The sequence below is a fragment of the Acanthochromis polyacanthus genome, chromosome 2 (assembly GCF_021347895.1).
Source record: "Acanthochromis polyacanthus isolate Apoly-LR-REF ecotype Palm Island chromosome 2, KAUST_Apoly_ChrSc, whole genome shotgun sequence".
Classification (NCBI taxonomy): Eukaryota; Metazoa; Chordata; class Actinopteri; family Pomacentridae; genus Acanthochromis; species Acanthochromis polyacanthus.
This window is the reverse complement of record NC_067114.1, coordinates 42,723,882-42,744,583: the sequence shown is the minus strand read 5'-3', so window position 1 is coordinate 42,744,583 and position 20,702 is coordinate 42,723,882. Positions and strand designations below refer to the sequence as shown.

The 20,702-nt window shown below is 40.0% G+C and overlaps 1 protein-coding gene across 3 annotated transcripts in view; it reads right to left on the bottom strand.

The window, feature by feature from the left end:
• The window catches only part of LOC110955612 (protein kinase C-binding protein NELL1), a 393,573-nt gene that overhangs the window by 335,386 nt on the left and 37,485 nt on the right, over positions 1-20,702 (bottom strand). For all 3 annotated transcript variants that reach the window (XM_022200669.2, XM_051945028.1, XM_022200668.2), the window contains exon 3: positions 4,735-4,885. In XM_022200669.2, coding sequence (XP_022056361.1) covers positions 4,735-4,885 — 151 coding nt within the window. The remainder of the gene's footprint in view (positions 1-4,734; positions 4,886-20,702) is intronic.

The window sequence follows — 20,702 nt, the reverse complement described above, 5'->3', positions numbered from 1 at the left end:
CCCTCTCCTCCTCAGTATGTTTCTTAAAAGAGAGGAAGCTGTAAGCGCTTATGAACTGAGGCACGGAGGGAGACGCAGACCTGTGGAGTGACAAAGGGCGGGCAGATGAACAGAGCAGCTGGAGGAGCTAGCTGAGCGTCTTTGGTGTTGGAGTGTTCAGGTGGGAAGAGCAGTGGGGAGACCAGGCTTTGAGTTAGTTCATCACACAACCACTGCCACTTGCTGACAATGAGAGCCTTACTGGGACCCAGAAAACTGCTGTCTAAGCAGAAATAGGCTCCTTTTGTTCTATTCAGCCTAGTGGAGCAGCAATAAACCTTCCTCCCCATTCCCCAGCGCAGGGCATAAGAAGAAAAAAATGCTTTTTCTGCTTTTGCTGTGAGTACCGAGAAATGCTTGCATTCAAAAGATGTTTTCACTTTGAGGACGAGGAGAGCACAGGATGAGAGGAGGGAGGAGAGGATATTATCATATTTGGAAAGTGAAGTTGGCAGAGTAGGTGGGAGAGGAGACAGGATGGCTTGATTGTGCTGAAGGAAAGAAGAAGTAAAGAAGGGGAAAGAGAAGGAATGTATGATTGGATTTGGCCCAAGCGGTGCAGCTACAGTAGCTGTCTGTTAACTGGCTGAATGGGAGGCCTGTGTTATAATGGGAAAGAATGGGCATCGGCAGAGGGCTCTAATAGGGCCTTCAGAGAGGATTCAGAGGTTCAGAACAAATCCTTGGTCACAATGGAGCACAGGTCCGCACCAAGCCCAGTCAAGGCTCTGTCCATCTTACCAAATTTAATTACGCTCACAGTGTGGCTGTCTGACTCGCACAACAGCTCGTCTCAAAATAGCTCCAGTCTGCTTACAGCTCGGCTGGGCTGCATTTGCATCCGAATATCTCTTTTCTAATACCTGACAATGCAAAAACATCTGAAGAAAAATCGCAGGCCTTGAAAGTCAATTAACTGATGGGAGATTTATTGTGTTAAAAATAATGGTCAAAATATGAAGTCTGTATTTGATCTGTAAATGAGCCGGTTCACCCAAATTACAAGAATGAAAACATTTCCTCTCCTTCACTATTATGATATCTGGCTTTTTAGATAGTTTCAGCTGCATGTTTTGAGCCACACGGAAACATCTCAGCAGCAACGTTACCTCTCAGAAGCAGTATCCTCTTTACTCTGGATACCATCTAAAGCCTGATTGATACTCCAGGGTTGAATGTACGCAGACCCTTTGCGTTAATGTGTGCAAGTGTGTGGACTGATGTATCTGGATTGCTTTGCAAGCACACCAATAAAACACTAGTTAGTGGTAGGATTTCTACATGTTGAGTTTCTTTGTGTACTTCAATTAAACATGACAGAAATAGAGCAGATCATGTTGGAGCTAATACATGGTGAATGACAGTTTTACAGAAATGACTGCAACTTGAGGAGATGAGTCAGCAAAAACAGCAGAGTCTATGCATCGATTGGTAGAGCTATGAAATGCTATCTTGCTATACTGGGCAAATACAATTACAGTGTAGTACATACAGATGTCTCAATCAATGGTTTGTTGCACCCGATCCTATCAGAGTCATTGAATATAGATTATATGCCAACACTTGATATCATTTTCCTTGGTAATACACACTTCAAACATTGTAGATTAGTCGTAGTACCAAGTGGAGCCTCTTACTTTTTAATACTGGAGGAACAGGTGTCACAGCAGATGTAGTGAAAGAATCAGATTCTTGCCAAAACCAATCAGTTAAGAGTTGCCTTAATCAGCCCAAATAATTATCTAAAGATTGGGCTCAGTACAACCCTACGATCACATAATATATACTGACAGTCAATAGAAACTTTGAGGTAGAAATTTACGCAGAATTCTACTTGTAGGGGGGTTGTAATTATTCATCGTGGATTTACTGATGATCTAGTGCCCTGGTAGTTGAGATAATGATGAGTTGTCATTTTGTCATGATTCATTGCACATGGGTTGGTCACTTTGCAAAAGTGAACCAAATACACACCAAGCAATACTCAGTGAGTATCTGCACAATTTGAGAATGGGTTTTGAAGGCCTATATAAAGGCCCAAAAAAGGCCACCATTGTTAGTCCAGTGAACAGCATCATGCAGTGTCTATCACATGAACGTCTCCGGGCACTGGGTATGGTGGAGGCCGGTTTGAGCTACAGTGATGTAGCCAGGCGTATGGGCTGTTCCCAACCCACAATCAGAAGCCTGGTCCAAAGCATGCGCCGACGGATTGCTGCCTGCATCGAAGCAAATGGAGGCCATACTCGGTATTGACTGTTTTCTTTTGTGAAATTCTGTATTTTGAAATCATTCTTGAAACTTTAGATTTTTGTTTCTGTATGCCAATATGCTAAACAAATGATTCATATGAAGAAAATCCAGTTTGGGGCTTCAGAATAAAAATTATGTTGAAAAATATGGTCTCAAAGTTTTTAATGACTGTCAGTGTAGTTTGTTTCACAGAAGCCTGTCTAAACATGGCATTTCACCACCAAGCACACCAGCCACATCACATCGATCAGTCACAGTTGCAGTCTGCATCTCTGCAATGTGGAGTTACATTTCTGTGCAGTGGGACGTCAGGCAATCTACAGCGAAAACCCATCACAGATGTATACATCAGTTTTAAAAGTGCAAGGACATTGCTTCAATAAGAAACATTCTCAAAGACAGGAGGTTTTTGCTGGATGGAAAAAACGTGACTTTGAAATAAACGAGCTGCAGAACACCCACTGCCTATAGCAAAAGTAAACAGTTTCTTCTAACCATGACCACAGTTGTTCCGAGTAGTTTATGCCTAAATTCAGCAAAGCCTTAATCATTATAGTGGAAGATTAGAAAACGGCCATAGATATTTTTTAAAGCATGTGAGGGGTTTGAAATCAGAATACAGTCTTACTGGTCATTTTGGAAGCAAGTCATGTAGTTTGCTGCCGTGTTTGATAAACTTGGTTAAAATAAAACCAGTGCCTGTGTGGCTAAATCCCAATGGAGATAATACACAGAAACATGTCTTGATGTAATTTCATGTAACAACCACTCTAAAAATTAACATCCCAACCCCAAACACTTATTTCAGAACAATATAAATGTTAAAGACGGCTTAGGAATCAGTGTATCTGACAACTGGGTGTGTTTGAGTGTGGCTGAGTGCCGATAATACAACATTTGCTTCATTCAAGCACTCCTCTGAGCTACATATGTGGCATGGTGCATGTTATTGTGCCTGAAGGAGGAGGGCGGTACAGCCGGCTGGCCCCATTTAGCCTCGCCTCACCGTTGTTCGGCCAACCCACTGAGAGACAATTATGCCTGCAGGTAATGTGAGAGGCAAAGCGAGGGAGACTGACGGAGAGATAAGGGGAGTGAAGAGCAACTCTCGGGGTCACCTTAAGAGCACAGCAGGGGGCAGCACATTTCATCTTCAGGAGTGCATCGTTCGCCAAGTGCTTGCAGAAATACGAACGTACTGACATTCACATACACATCAGTGGAGAGACATATTCAGGTTGTGTGGCAAAAAGCAAAAGTAACAATCCTGCATTCAAAAACAAAAATAAAAGCACACATCATCAGCAAAACATTACACATATTTCAGATTGAAGCACATGAACGTATGTCATTATGACACAGTTCTATGCAATACTACAACTAAACTAGACTGTGCTTTTGGCTGGTTTAATATAAGGACATTCATGTTACCTACATTTAAAAAAATACGGTATTATTTGATTATTCTAAAGCATTGTCACCGTTTCAAAAACATGGAAAGTACAAAACACAGCAGCATCAAACACTCCAATTTTCAGTAGCATAACATAGCTTTTGTAAAAAGCTAAAGTACACCTACATTATCAAACCTGCAGCTTTTTTTCTAACATTTTAGAAAACCAGCTTCCCTACACAGGACTCGGCACCGGCTGAAGGACCCTCGACTTCACTTTCCAATTTTGCATGCTTTTTGGCTTTGTCTCGACTCTCAGCGAACACATACACACCATCCATTCACATGCTCACTTTACATGTTTTACACAACTGAAGGCTTTTACCTTCAGAGGAAGACAGAAAAAAAAAATCAATGTTGCCTGCCCTTTAAAACACAATTCACAGTTGTGGCGTTTCTCAGGGGGCCAAGGGTGAGTTCACTGCTGCCACTCACAGATGTCTTGCAGCCATCACCTTCTACAGCAACACTCAGTCCACAAATTCAATACGACTCCTTGAAAGAGCCCAGAAGAGAACAATATATCAATTTTCTTTTTTTTTTTTTTTAACTCAAAAGGAAAAAAAAAAAAAGTTGCTGGTAGTTCATGACAGCTCAATTACCAAGCCATATGTTCTAGTTAGTGTTTATGCAGCCTTTTACTATAGAGGTCAACATTGTCAGCTTGGTATCAGTTAGTGCTTAATGCTCATTTTACAAACAATACAATATTTTTCTGGCCTCAAGCATACAGGTGAAAACAATGCTCTATTCCACCCAACGCCGAGCCCTTCCATTACCCTCCGACTTAACCTGGCAGTAGAATAATTGCACACTGCTCTTTACTTTACCACACTTCATCAACAGCCATCTGCAACCAGCTAAGAGTAAGATGAGAATTCCTATCTGGGTTTAATTTAAAGTCGAGAGCGCCCAGTAATCCGCGGAAGAAAAGTTGTGCAGAAAAAGGAGCCGCAGGGCCAAAATGAAGAGGATTACAGATGGATTACCTGTGTTCTGACTCGTGGATGGAGAATATGACTCCCGACGTGGAGGACTTCTGCTGGATGGAGGCCAAGAAGGTAAACTCGCTTTTACTCCTGAACAGCTGCACCACTTTTTCTGTGATGTGTGCCGGGGCGTGAACTGCTCTCCCAACATCTGAGGGAATAAAATAAAATGGAAAGAAATCATGAGCTTGTGTAAACTCCTTTTTCACAGGCGGTGTGCTGTCTACTGCCTCCAAGCGCGCTTGCCAAAAAACACGAGCAACATAATAAGTGAGCTAATCACACATGGCGAAACACAAAGTAACACCTTTGCACTTTGAAAGGATATCTCAAACATTTCTGGCACTCGCGTCTGGCAGTCTGCGCTTGAAGAAAGTAATCTGTTGATGCCAGCAGGCTTCATGCACCAAGCTACTGCATGTAAACTGACGCTTAGACAGTAAACTTTGCATAGATGTGTGTATTGACTTACACTAAAGAGAACTTTGGGTCCTCTTAAGACAGAAAAAAAAAATGAAAATCAGCAAAAATCAGAATTTGACATGATTGTGTGTCCCCCAAGACATGAAACATTAGTAGTCAGACAGTTAGGTTATTAACAATTCAACAGTTTAGCCTGAAATGTCACCAATACACCATTATTGTTATTGTGCTGCATGGATTTCCCAAATTAAGCTTGGCATTTTTTCTGTACCTGGATGAAAACCACTTAATACAACAAGGAATTATCAGCTTTGGAAAGTTTACGTCAGGTGCAGGATTAAGAGGGATCCATTTATGCAGAAGTTGCATCCCCCATATTTTCTCCTACATGCTAAGAATACACAATACGACAGAAACTAACCCCCTGAATCCCAAATTCCACTGGTAGTTTAAAAAAATGCCTAACATTCCACTTTTCCCAGTGGTATTCAAATTGCTCATCTGTGAAGTGCCAGTCCATTAGAAACTTAAGCTTAAAATGATCAAAACACTAATTCTAAGCGTCTCATCTAAAAATTTGCACAAAAAAGGGGGGGGGGGGGGGGGGGTAATTTACTCAAACAAGATTCTGTTAAATTCTGCACTTCTTGGTGGAACCAAAAAACCACTAATGACTCAGCTGTGACCAACGCAAATGGTGAAAATTCAGAGACTTTTCGGTTGAAATCAGCTGAACTGCAGACTGTGTTTACACAGCATAGATATCAGGCAAGTATGGAAACAAAAGACGTAAGCAGTAAAATATATATAATCTATAGAGTTGCATATTTTTTTTCCAGTGCTGGTAACATCTGTAGTCATTTGGGGAAAAAAAGTTGCACATTTAATTCCAGCTTTTTCTTTTTTCCATTTCTATAAAACAAAAATTCCAACAAAATTCAAGTTCCAGCTTATCTTTTTGAAGATTTGAGGAATAACAACTTTGCTACATTGCACAAAACGCACTTTTGTGCAACCTAGCCATGGTAGTGCTGTTTCGATAGAGGTGCAGGGCTTTCCACATTGCAGTGACGAAAAAAACGGGACACCAGCGAAAAAGCATCCAGAAACTGTTTGTGGTTCAGAGTGGGGTTAACCTGGTTTGCTGATTCTAGCAGAACATAAAGCCAGCATTGTCCATACAATAGGTGCTGTGGACACTTACTTCCTTTCTTACATGTGTGATCCTGTCACGGTCACTGACCAATCAATCAACCTGTCACAACACCTGTCCCAAGAGTGACGCCTCACAGAGCTGCAACGATGGCTGGAGACTCCCGTTTCCTGCTGTGAGTGGCCACCAGCATAACAGAATTCCACCAAGTATGTTGAAGGTGACCCTGCAGTCTATAGGATCTCACTGCACATTATTCAGATGTAGCAATTAACACCGATTCTCTCACAGAGACGCCACATGTCAAGGTCTTGAGTAAGTGAACAGTCTGTTCTTGGATGCAGGAGGAACAGGTACTGAGACCTGAGTGACTTTGACAAGGGCCAAGTCATTATGACCAGATGACTGAGTTGTCTGGCTTTAACAAGGTCGAGTCTGACCTTCAGTGACTCCAACTCACAACTTAGAGGATTTACAGGATGTGCTGAAAACAGCTTGGTACGAGGTCATGATCGACCAGTGGTTTTTCAGGGCCAATACCGATGCTAGTTCTTGATAATTGAAAGAGGCCATTAATGGTATTTGGAGCCAATATCCAATGCATGTGGTAGCATGTGATAGCAGACAACCTTTCATTCATAACTAGGCTTCTTAATTAATCAGAGTGATTGTACCTGAATAGGTAAAATAGAAATAGGAGTGATCAAATTCTCTCCTCTGTTTATGTGGATCAACTGAGATTCATCAGTTTGTCTGCTGCTGTTCTTCTCCATTTTCTTTTTTTTTTAATCTATTTTCTATCACTTTCATTGGCCAGTAAGGTGCAGACTTAGTTTCTGATTCATCCGTGGCAGCCTTCTACCTTAGGCCGTTAGCATAGCCTTAGCCATTATGAGGGGATTTCCTGGTTATTGTTTCTTGTTCAGTGTTTGCTGCTTGAGAGACATTTCTGAAACCACAGAGTGATAATGGACACAGAGAAGAGGCTGCATCAGACCTGAAGTTAATTGATCAATAATCGGTCGATAAAAATACAGACAACCGGAAAAAATGACAAATACTGACCGCGATAATCAGCCACTCCAATAATCGGTCTGTTTTGGTGTACCATTTTGCCCACATGTGACAGATCAGCGGTATATTTGAGAGGAGTGGTCCTAACATGTTGCTTGTCGGTGAGATAAGGGCACTTGAGGCAGCGGTAGATATGTAAGCCGAGGGTAGATCCAAACGAAAGCCTCACATTGTTCCGAACTACATAAATAACAGACCAGTGGAGCCTGTGGTTGTCTCAGCGCTGGGCTTTTAAATCTCCCCAGGGTGACAACGGCCTGCCTGCCCGCTGTTACACCCGGCCTCCCCACTGTCACAACCGAGATGATGGAGAGCCACTTTCCTCTGCACCCACACTCCTCCGACACACAGCCTCCCTGACCACAGTCATTAGATCAGCCCTTCACATCTGTAGACACTGCTCCTATCTTTATGATGTCATGATACTTTTAGATTTCAATTCAACTCCACCCGACTGACAAGTTAAAAAAAAAAAAGAGCACCAGCACTTCAAGGTCAAGCCTTGTTTCCACTTGAATTAAATCCTATATAAAATGCAGCTCTGTGTGTAAGCGCTTAATACAGTCACAGCTCGGATCAATACCAGCAAATCGCAGAGATGAGTCCGGCTCTGTGAAAGCAGCAAACAAACCGAAGCAGGCTCCTCTTATTCCTGGTTTGGGAGTTGGACTGTGTTGTATCTGCAGTGATTAGCTCATTCCAGTTCACAGCAATGCCAGCGCTGAATGGTGCACGGTTCAGCTGGCATATTACACAACAAAGCTTCAGTATGGCTGGTATGGAATTAGCATTAATTAGCTACAGCTGATATAATCTAGCACCTGATGCTGCTCTTTCTAATTAGCAAAAGCAAAGGTCGATGCCAGCTATACATGAGTGGCCCGCTGGCATATTTACTAATAAGATGTTCCTTTGCATTTGAACTTATATATGATATGGGAAACAATGAGCAACATCGAAATAAGTGAAAGGGCTCACATTTGAGAAGAAAACAACACTAAATGTGATCAGTAGATGGCAAAAAAACACCAGTATACTATGGCAAACAGGCACTTTGTATCTCCACTATGACATCTGACTGAAAAGGGTCTTAGAATATGCATGAGGAAAGTCATTATATTCCAGTAAATGACTGGCACGGGCCATATAAGGAAATTGTTAGTAGTTTGACAGAAATGCCGTGGCTTTGCTGTCTTTGCTTGTTTATTACTCCACCAAGGCATGCGCCAGAGTTCTGTGACGATCGGCATACGTTTCTCTGTCTGTCTGTGCACAACATTACTCAAAAACGGATATCGATGAACTTTTCAGGGAAGGTCAGAAATGACAAGGACCAAGTGATTTTGCTAGTGATGCAGCTTTTAGTCTGGATCCACGGTTTTGTTAAAGATTTCTGTATCATTGCGAGATAACGGTACGGCATCACTGTAACTATGACAACAAGTGAACATTATGTTAGCTGCCTGCTGATGATCACGATTGTGATCCGACTACAAATCGACCACTTATCGGGACTTATCTGTCAGAAAAGAAGGAGCAGTTGATTAAACTGTGGGGGTGTTTCCAAGTTCCAGCAATTCCCGCTGCCCGCTACACAGTTAGCTCACGCGATGCGGTATCCAAACAAAACGTACACATGCATTAAACACGTCTGTGTTCACTGCAAGGTAATTTTTTATTAAAGATTCCTTTGGTTAGAAATAATACGACTGAGCAGCTTTGGCGGAGTGCTGTGCTTTCTGAGTGGTTTTCTTGTTTTTGTCTGTTCAGAAATGAACCTCAGTTCTATTTAAATCAAGAGCAAAAATGTGTCAGTTTCAGGAAACAAGCGAAAGTTAAAAGCTTAAAAACTGAATTAAAAGCAGATTAATAGGCAAAAAACTGAGATGTACGGATTAAAAACAATCTCATTAAAGACAAATTTATGTATAGAGCAAAAACCAATTATTGGCAGGGCAATTTAAATAAAATGAGGTCCTGTTCATATATAACATGTATTCCACTGTGTACCTTTCTAACAGTTCTGATTCAGCCCATGATTCACAATATGAAGCATTATTTTTAACTTCTCACTTTTGGACCTAAAAATTGGTCTGATTTTCCAACTGAGTCATTATTATTAGTACATGTTCAGGAAATGAGCATGGCAATCATTGTTTCTTTTAAACCTGAAAAAAAGATTTCTAAGAAAAATCAGGACAAGTTGCCTTTAAACAAATTTAATAGTCAAAGCAAATGGGGTTTGACAAGAGCATTTTTCCTGGAAAAGAAGATTTAGTCATCTTAGAATAAGGTATTATGACTTCTTTGGATTGTGGTTTTCTGTAGACTGGCTCATCTGAGTAGGTCGGTGTCATCAAATCCAGTCTCGCTCATCATATTATCATATTAAACCTTCACTTATGCATTTACAGTGAGTCCACACTTAATGTCTACCTTTTCCACATTTATTATTGAATCCTGACTTATAGTTTCTGTATTTTCTTTTGGTTTTGTTTTGTTTCATGGGGTCAAATTAAGTTTTGAAAACTCTAGTCTGTCAAATTGCAGTTGAATTTTTCAAACCCTCCACCATACACTTTTGCTTTTGGATAAATGGTGTTTGTTTTCCACATGATTTGGATTAGTTGCTGCCTGTGTGCGTGTACATTTCTATGATTCCAGCCAGAGAGACAAAATGCCAACAGATGCTGCTACAGAGGGCTCGTCACAAGCTTTCCCTCATTATATCTGACACACATACATGCACACAGTTTACCCAAAGTCTGTCAGCGTTTGTTCCCAAATTCTGCTGCACTTAATTGGCCAATGAGATCCAAATTTACAAAAATTGCTCAAACCACACGGTCCACAAATAATGATGGATCGATGGCATGATGGGAGCCGAGCTAAAGCAGAGCGTCCTGACAGGCCGTACTGTACAACAGGCTTGTAGACATAAACAAACCCATTTACGGTGACAGGGGGGACAGGTAGAGCGGGAAGGTTTGTCTCCCAGCAGACAAGATGAAGCTCAGTGTAGCAGGCAGCAGCCAGCTGTCTGCCCCCCCACCTCCCTCTCAATTTTACAGCTCATCACTTTAATCAGGAGCCTGGCGGGTCCTCCCCCAGCTCGGCGAAGTCTTACAGATGGCCTCTTTAAGTGGCAGCGAAGAAGAGGAGCTCAGCTGCCATCCGGAGAGACTTCACTCACCAAAGACGCAGCCAGTTGAGTCTGGACAGACTTCTGTCTGGCCCGATATGGAAAAGCCGTGTCACAGTGTCACAGCCAGAAAAGCACATTACTATACTATGCTGGAGTCTTTGCCAAGGGCACAAAGTAGATCAGGCCAGAGTTTCCTCCGAGGCCAGAGTCCAGTCGGCCGGCAACTGGCAGGAACATGTCCAACTCTGCTGCTCACCAGGAGGGACGGTGATACACGTCGCCTCCTGCAGGTTTCTGTATTCGAATGTGCACTGCTGAAATGTGAAGTGAGCATAGTATTAGTCTGCTGCAAATAAAGGCTGAGTGATATGGCTTCAGGGGACAATAAATACACTATAATAAAACAGAAAATCGTCATGCAGTGTATTGTGTATTTTTTATGGTTATTTGATGTTTAAATGATGCATTAAAGCAATAAACTAACCTATAGTATAGGAAAATAATAATGTATAAATAGATGAAAACATATATTCAACATTTTTGTTGCGAAAACATCTAATTTTACAAGATATATCTCACTTCATAAATACAGTAAAATTACAGAACCAGCACTTCTACTGCTGGTAATTTCCACTAACTGTTTGCAATTTTAATAAATGTACAGCATTAAACTTAACTTTGGCTGTTTATGTATGACTAAAAATTGAATACTTGTACAATTCTCTTGTAATTGCAAAAAATATTTTATGGCTCAAAAATGTTTTTTGGGAGAAAAAAAACTTTATGGTTATTTACATGTACAGGATTTTATGGGACTTTTGTGTTTTTGTTGTTTTTATGTAAGACATAAATTCAGTCTTTTTTTGCTGTTTTTTATATTTTTGTGTGTTTCAAAAAATTTAAAAAATGTATAAATTAACAAATAGAAAGCAGAAGTATAATAAGTAAATAATAAATATATAATAATAAATAACCAAGAAGAACTAAAAAATTAAACTAGGATATTTTCTAATTTTTTTATTTACACTGTGTTTCGTTTCCAGGATTAAAAAGCCTGCAAATCACTGCCTTTCATAGAAATTGGCAGTTGAAATGAAAACTGTGGCACCTTCATGTGAGTAAATGTGAAGAGTGTTTTTTTTTTCTGGAAGTGGAAGGTTTATGGGTCAGGATTAGAGGCCACAATCTGCACGTACAAATCAAAGACATGCTGCTGATGGAAGACCCTGCTGGGTTACAAGCTGAGATAAGCACCAACATTTTTTACATGCACGTAATGCTCAAGAAATAAAATCTGTTTCAATTTCTAGAATCTGCTCGACTACTGCACTTCAGCTATTATGTGCTATGTGTGTCTTTGAATGACATGCAGTAATATCAACAGAGTTTCTGACATTCTCAAGTGCAGGAGAGGAAAGTAGTTGAGGAAGACAAAGTGTTCAGTGTTTTTGCACTACACAGGCCTTAATCAGGGACAACAAGCCATTGAAAACATACAGATGTGAGCAAAAAGACAGAAAATCATTAGGGCTGTAACCAGCAGTATTTACTTTTTATTGTTGATTTATCCTCCAACTTCAGAGCCCAAGGTTACATCTTCAAATAACATTTTTTTCTTCTGATCAACAGTCCAAAACCCAAAAGACATTTAATTTACAACCATATGAATAATCTGTTTTTATACTGCTTGAGTTTGCAGCTTGGGATTCACAGCAAAGTTTTTGTCTTTAATATTAATTAGCTCATTGCTCACTTAATGCACAGACAGACCATAACGTGGACAGAATGAACGATACATGCGTTCATGTAGATAAACTAACGCGCCATCTACGCTCAGATGTCAGATCAAAGAGCTTCTTTTGTGCTTTACAGCCAGTCTGGCTGTAGTCGCATGTCGACAGTGCCAACAGCAACACACTCGCCATCACTGACAGCTGCTCAGAGTCTGCTGGGCTCCACTTACAGCGAGGAGCAACATTAAAGGTACAAGAAGAGAAGAATAACACATCAAAGTTTCCTGGCATCAGGTGTAGCCAATTAACTAAGCCAACAAAGGATGGAGTGATAACTAGTTGGCAGCTGACACACGAGATAAAAGCTTCTTTCCACTGACCATCACAGATCTGTTATTCCTTCCTCAGGGAAACTGCTGCCGGATGACAGAACCCAAACTTCTCCTGCAGCCATCCATCAAACAACTCACCTACCCAGCAGATGGCTGAGGGATAATGAAGGAGTTTTGCACTCATATCTTAAGGAAATCACCTACAACGAGCTAATCTGACAGCTCTAGATTGAGTGCAATACTAAAAAATAACAGGGCTGTACAGTGCGAGCGTTTCACTCGCATATGCGCCTAAAAATAGATCGGTGCGAGTAGAAAAAATAAAAAGGGAGCACGCGTGCGAGTACAGATGTCAATCCCATTATTCGCATTTGCTCCTAAAATAAATCCACACAAAGTGGCTCAAACTAAAAGTCATAGCCTACACCTTCTTCAACAACTTTTTTCCACATCTGCACGCTACAACACGACATGGTCAGAAAAACCGTGAGCTCCTCTCGACTCTCAGGCCGTCTCCCCCACAGAGTACCGAGCATCACACAGACCGCCGCACTTTCTTAAAGCGACAGGCTCCTATTTCTGTCTAGCTTTTATGAACACATTAACTTGAAATAACCAAATACTGTGTCTGTCTAAATTATAATGCAAATGACACTAAATTAAGCATGTAAAAAAGTTTAAATACCATAAAGTAATAACTGAACTAAAATTGTCATCAGTTAACACAATCTATGCATTCTGCACCTATAATCAGACTCCCCTAAAAATGCAAGATATGGCATCAAAATATGTCTGGTATTTATGTATAAAGTCTTTAATATAAGTATAGTTCTTAAGTATAAAGTTATTTGTAATTGTTGTTATTTTTATTGGGCCAGTTAACAATATAATAGAATTGAAATTCTTTATCCCACACCTGGGAAATTATTAGCTACAACAGCTACAACACCAAATCACAAGTTTTTTTTGTTTGATTTTTTAAGAAACTAGTAAATTACAGTCTGTAAGAACAGAATAATAAAATAAGGGGCTAAATGATCACAGTATGGCAGATTAAGAACAGAGAGAATATTTCAAAACTAGGACTTTAACAGAAATATGCAGATTGAGTTAACTGTGCAGATTGAATGATATGAAATAAAATCTGGAATCAGAATTTATTGGGCCACTTAACAAAATCTGACTCCCCTATTATTTTGGGGATGCAAGAAGTGTCAACCTCCAAACTTTCTCAGCTACAACATCTGTACCTCTGCTGCTGTTGTATAAGGTCTTGTGTACATGGTGGCTTCCACCAAGTTTTTTGCTTGGAAATTGGAAAAATGTAACACAATGCCATCTGAGTGATAATGGAAAATATGACAAAAGAAAGAAGTCAGTAGACCAATCACACTCCAAATGAAAGGAAGCCATATTGGAGAAAGTTTTGTTTTCTTTTGTGAGAACAAAATCAATAATTCTTTACAAACTAATTACAAAATGCACATACATATGTACACCTCCTTTTATGAGAACAAAATCAAACATAATTCTTTGCCAACTATTTACAAAATACACACACACACACTCTCTAAACATGGGCTTTGGTGTTTCCTTGTGACGGCTGTAGTATAGATGTCCATCTGTAAAAAATACATTGGTTTATTAGTTCACAAAGTCCTGAGGACCAATGAAGCTGATGTATCTGACACTGGTGAGGGATGATAATCTATTTTGTGGGAGAAGCTTTGTTTGTGCAATGTCACTGTTAGAACTGCATCCATTTATTTGACCACCACTGAAGACCTCATTAGGATCAGCTTGGAGGGGCCATGTCTTGAGGACTTTGATCCAAGTCCTGCAGTGGACCGCTGGATGAACTCAGCCAAGCGTGCCAGGCGACTTGAATACAAAAAGATGTGGGACAGGGATGTTCTCTGTGTTAAATAACTGAGCCTACTGCTTGGCTTGTTGTGTGAATGTTAATAATAAAATTGTGCGATTCATAGTGAAAATTCATAGTGCTCCTAAATTTTTTTTCTGTGCTCCTAAATTTTTTCATTTAGGAGCACCTGTGCTCCTAGTGAAAAAGCTAAGCGTACAGCCCTGAATAATAGTAAAACTTTAAACTTCTGCTATAGTCACTGATTAAATCCCAAAAACTCATCTCCATTTTTTAAAATTACATATTTAGACATTTTCTGATCATAGAAAATAATCCCTTCACGTATTAAAATGACTTACATTTAACTCTAAAACGTGCCCCTATTAAGTTCTCGCCTTTTTCTTCACCCACCGCTCCACAACTCACTGCAGCTCCAGAAATCCAGCTCACCTACAACTTCCCAAACAGTGTAAAACTACTCTGAGTGAAAAAATTGCGAGTTTTAATACTGCAGTTATTTGGTCATTCATCTGCAAGTCAGAAAAAAATGTCACAGAAAGTCTGGTCTGTCAACGCAGAAATGTAAAGCCATGCTGCTGACTGCAATTTGGCTTCTTGCATAAAAAACTTTTTAATTTAAAAAACTGTAGGCACATGTTAGCAAGCAAAAAAAAAAACTTTTCACAACATATTGTCTTTAAATTTATCTCAAAACTGGTTTGCAAGGCACTACACACTTGAAAATGACTAAAAATGAACAACAAAATACATGTCATTTAATTTAACACAAATATTGGGAAAATATAAAACAGATATTACAAATGAAAAGGTAAAAATGTGGGCAAACATTTCTAAAACCCTTTTTTTGCTTCTTCTAGCAGAAAAAACACAACCTTGCTGACAACAATGACAGATATTTAAATTCAAAACAGATTTATAAGGCACTATATAAAAGAAAATGAAGGCAACACATGAAAAAAGCAGAACATCATTTCATATAAATAATGAGGAAAAATGAAACGAATATTCAAAATAAAGCAATTAAAATGAAGGCTAACTTGCTTTTTTTAATTCTTAAAAATGAGAAAATCATGCATAAAGCTGTTACTAAACCTGCAAGGCTCAATGTTTGAGAAAAGAACTCAACAAAACCTTCCATAGAAGCTGATCCTGAAGCTCTGATTCTCAAAATTTAAACAAAATAGCTACCATTTAATAAATATCATCGACTGAAACAAACATTTGTGGCCGAATGTTGGCATACTTGGCTTTGTTCTGCCACCTGAGGACCAACATTGAGCTGGCTTCAGCTTATATCTCTGCTAGATTTGGCGTAGTGATCATGGGTGTGGATTTGGGCCAGATTTGGCTAAAAATTAGTTCCAGTTTGCAGAACTTGGTCCAGCTGTGGACCAGTGGAATCGCTTCCTGCAGGCTGTGAGTTCATCAAGTTGAACTTGTTGGCCATGTTGTAAATGGATTCCATAAAACTCAGCAGTGAAATTCATCCTGATAATTAATTAACTGGCCATGATTAGACACCTGTTGTGTCTGAAATAGTCATCGAGCGAATGAACCGGAAAAGTGCATTCAAATAGAAAACACCACATAAAATTCAAGGATTTGAAGCATTAAAAAACATATTTGCATTGTGTATTGGCAACTGCAAGTTAGAAGAAGTTGAATGTTAGCAGCTATATTTTTGTTGCTTCATCATTTTGTTTTCCAGTTTGAAAGATGAGCATTATCTTCTACTGTTTCAGAACTGAGGTGTTGGCTCCACCACAAGTTCTCCCTTTGGGGAATTCTGGAATCTCACAATGAAACATGACATTAAGAGGAACGTTATTTTACATCTTCCTCCATCTTTTATGTATCGATCTTTCCACTTCTGTAAATTACTAAATTACTGCACATGGCTTGGTGAACTTTGCCACTTTCGTCTTGCAGCTAGAAAATCCACAGTTCACTTCCCCACAGGGAAGACTGCGACTAAACGGTCGCATTTTGCGACCAAAATTTGAGCAAGTGCGAGTAAATTTTTCATCTACTCACGCATGTGCGACCAGTAAATTTGCCGATTTTTTAAAGTTACTATTGAATATTTCTTGTGGCTTACAAACTTCTGCTCCACACTTCAGCCCAGTAGACAGTAATGCGCAAATGAGCTGGTTTAACCGACATTAACACCAAAGAAGAAGAAAGGAGACGAACACCAAAGAAGAAGAAAGCGGGCCAATGTGTGTGAGAGCAGAGGGCGAATGACGGTGAAGCTCTTGATGTTTCACAAAGTCTTTATTTACGTTTAGCCTTGTTTTGATCACAATTTCATCTTTTGTCCTTCAGTCCCTTCTTCAGGAAACACCATAAGAGTTTGTCCCCATTCCAGCTAGCTGCTTCTAAGTTGCTAGACAGCAACAGCGTGGAACCATTTTCTTTCATCTTTATGCAAATTTTCGGAGTTTTCGGCAGCGTCTTTGTCATGCCAAGAAACCTCTTGTTAGAGAAACACTTCCTGTGCTGCTGGAATGGTTACAAAATAAAAGCCCATAGCATTAAAAATACGCCTTCAAAATAAAAGCCTGATAGGAACGGTTACTTTAACACTAGCAAAACAAAGGCTTGCCAAACTTAATGAACTGATCAACAGACCTGTATAAGAGTAATTTACACATGATTCAGTATAAAAACATAACGTGCACATGCATAATACATGCCTATACTCGGCACAAGGTCTTTTTTATGACAGATTTCATCCGTCGGAAATTATACGTCAACTGAGCAGCTTTGGCGGAGTACTGCGCTCTGAGTGCTTTTCTTGTTATGTTGTGTCAACTGCTGCACATTAAATTGTGAATTGAAAACATAGTTTCTGCATTTATTGTGCAAGTATTTATCAGTAATACATTGAAAATGAGAGGAAACGTGAACATTTACTTTGCAAGTTGATTTTGTGTACGCCCCTAAATTTTCTGGTTGCGCTCCTAAAATTTTAAGTTGGGGGCCACTGCTCCTCGGAAAAAAAGTTAGTCTGGAGCCCTGCCCCATCTTCCCAGGATCTTTCTGCATTGAGTTTGCATGATTGTTAGTCTCTATGTGTAGCCCTGTGATAGACTATTGGCCTGTCCAAGGTGTCTCCTGCCTTCGCCTTGAGTCAACTGGGATAGACTACAGCCCCTTCATGACCCGAATGAGGATGGATGGATGGATGGATGGAAAAAGGAAACAATTTAATAAGAATTGTACATTTAAATCCTTTCAAATCACTATGAAGCTCATGCAGGAAAACACAAAAACACAAACTAGCGCTGGACCCGAATATCCGAATATTCGCTCGCTACGGCGGTATCCAGATATTAATTTTGGTATCCAAATATTACCCTGCCGGGTTTTTTTTCCCTTTCTGATCCTGCAAGCAGCCAATCATCTTCACTTGCACACTTCCAGCCCTCCAGTCATCTGAACACATGCACACATGAAGCTAGCCAGCTAGTCATCCATCCAGCACACAGCAGACTGTCCCTGAGGAGCTCGCCTGCTTTTGGCTGCTCAAGGCAGGTCTGCAGTGGAGAGTAAAAAGCAGAGATCGGACTGCAGAAGAGGGGCTGGGCTAAGAACTGACGATAAAGGGCTGAGACATGACTGGAAACGGAAAAAACACACACAAAGCTCAGATAGATGTTTAAAACAAAAGCTCTAGGTCAACAGCAACCACCGAAGGCCATTTGCAGAGTTTGCATCAAACACTCAATGCAAAACGGCAACGAAGCAAGAAATGCAGAAGCAGAGGTGCTTGCAGAGGTATTAAATTTTAAAAAAAAAGGGGGAAAGGTTGTTTGAGGCGAGTGGTAAAGTTCCCACAAAACTGTAAAGAATATTGAACACAAACTGCCAAAAGCCGCAGAAAGTGAATAGTGTTTGTACCGAAAAGGAAAAAACAAAGGAAAAATGCACTTTGATGCACGTGAAGGAGACTGTGAGAGCATGTCAAGCAGCCTCCGAACACAGCCGAGCTCTCAGCAAGCTTCTCCTAAGTTGACTTGGCTTGCATTTGAAGAACTCCTCAGCTGCTGAAAAATTCATAAATCTGAAATCGATAAAACATTGATGATTCAGTTCAACCTTTCCTTCCTTTTGCAAGAAGATAACCTGACTGTAAAGATAAAAAAGAAAAACCCTCTAAGCCCTATGGGGTTGGTTATTAGTGAGATGTGATGTTTTGCGATCTAATGAGACGGGCCTCAGATTACATCCTGCGAGGGCGTGCTCACCTCGCGTGGCCTCCGATGGCATCACCCCTCTTTATCATGACCCACCACGCTGAGTGCAGTTTGATTACAGTAAATAAGGATGAAACTCAGAGAAATAAAGCCCATCCGTCTGTGGGAGACTCATCAGCTGTCACTTAAAGAACAATAATGCAGAGCGCTGACGCAAAACGCAGCCAGAGGATTATTAGATATTGGCTGGAGTAATGAACTTCCCTTTTGATTTCCTCGAGGGGCTTCATCATTTGCATGTAGCATCACAAACACAGAGCAAATACATGCACAGTGAGGCTGTGAACCCACTGGTGAACTGTTTGTAGACTTAATGTATGCGTGTATATGTTATGAGACCAGTTCCAAAGGAGCTGCTTCTTGAACGGAATGAACCTGGACTCATCACGCTCATACTGAGCTGCTGAATAAAACAAACAAAAAAGAGCTTAATGGGATTTATAAAATCAAAAAACTTTATTATTCAGTGTCCTTAACCCTCAGAAACCCACAACACAACAGCCGCTCTGAAAGGCTTTCAAATAATTATTTAAAAAAACATCAAAATTTCACCATTCATCAGAGCCAGAAATCATTGGGGGTTTTTTTTAACTTCCTGGTGGTCCTTGAACTCATCACCTGTTCAATGCCATTCAGTCAGGAAACTTAACCAAAACTAAGTCGGAAATTGTAATATTGATCAAAACGGTCTAAAGTTTTAGAACACCCCGAGTTTACCTTTTTTTTGGAGGTGGGGGGGATTCTGCATGTCAACCCTAAGATGCAGTTCTTGTATTCCGACTCTGTTGTGGCTTTGGGTCTTCCAGACCTCTTACTGTCAGAGTTTCTGAGTCCCTTTTGATGGTGAAGAAAACTGCACTCTGACACCTTGACTTTTTCTGCAATTTCTCTGTAGGACAGACCTACATTTTTCAGTGTTATGATGGTCTGTCTGTCTTCCATTGTTAGTCTCCTTTTCCTTGCCATTTTTATAGCAACACACTACTTTCTGCAGAACAGTACTGTTCAAATAATGCTCTCAAGGGTATGGTGCCAAGGTGTGTTCCAACACTACTTTTAGAGACAGAGGGGGTTGGAAGTAATCGAGAAAAGTTGGTACATCTTTTTAATTGGCAGCACCAACTTTGAAGGCTTGATCAACCTCCACTGCTGCAGAACAGCTTCAAGTTGTCAATCCATTTCTTGTTCCCTGAAAAAGGCCTTTTTGCATAATTCTGAAATGTACATTATGTTTCAGGTGTTTTTGTTTGTTTGGTTTTTTTTACCTCTGGCAGTTTACCACTTACCTTTGTACCATTGCAAGCTACTCATTGAACTTTAACTAATTGATTGTCATTTTTTTATTTTTTTAAATGGAAAAATTGAGGCGTTCTAAAACTTTTGACCAGTAGTGTGCGTTATTTTTTTTAAAGTAAAAACAAACTGCAAGATTAAACCAGAATGTAAAAAAAAAATCTTCTTGCAGCAGCACATAATCTATTAGTAATTCAACTGCAATGAACATGACAAAAAAATATTGTCAACTTAAGACATTTTAAGTTGTCTGTACTTCGCCATGAGATGTAAAACTTGATACTGCAGTGAAAAATGAGCCCACAGTGAGTGAAAGCATGGCAGTCGCTGAAAATTCCTAGAAGCCTAGAAACTGCCTGCTGGCTCGGAGGGTTAAATCAGTGCAATCGCAGTGCTGAAGCATCCTGAAGATTTCAACATACAATTTCTTCTATAACCATAAATCACAGGATAAAAAAAAAAATGCAGATTTTTGTATTTTTCTATTTTTAATTCACCATTGTGCCCACTTCTACTACATCTAAATGGTGTACACGAGGACAGACTTTGACTCGGCTTTACTGCATAAACAGAACATGAGAAAGGTAAATACTTTCACAACACTCGTCATGTATTCAGAGTAATTAAAGATGCTTCAATTAATATCATGAACTGCTTAAAAGTCAATTAAA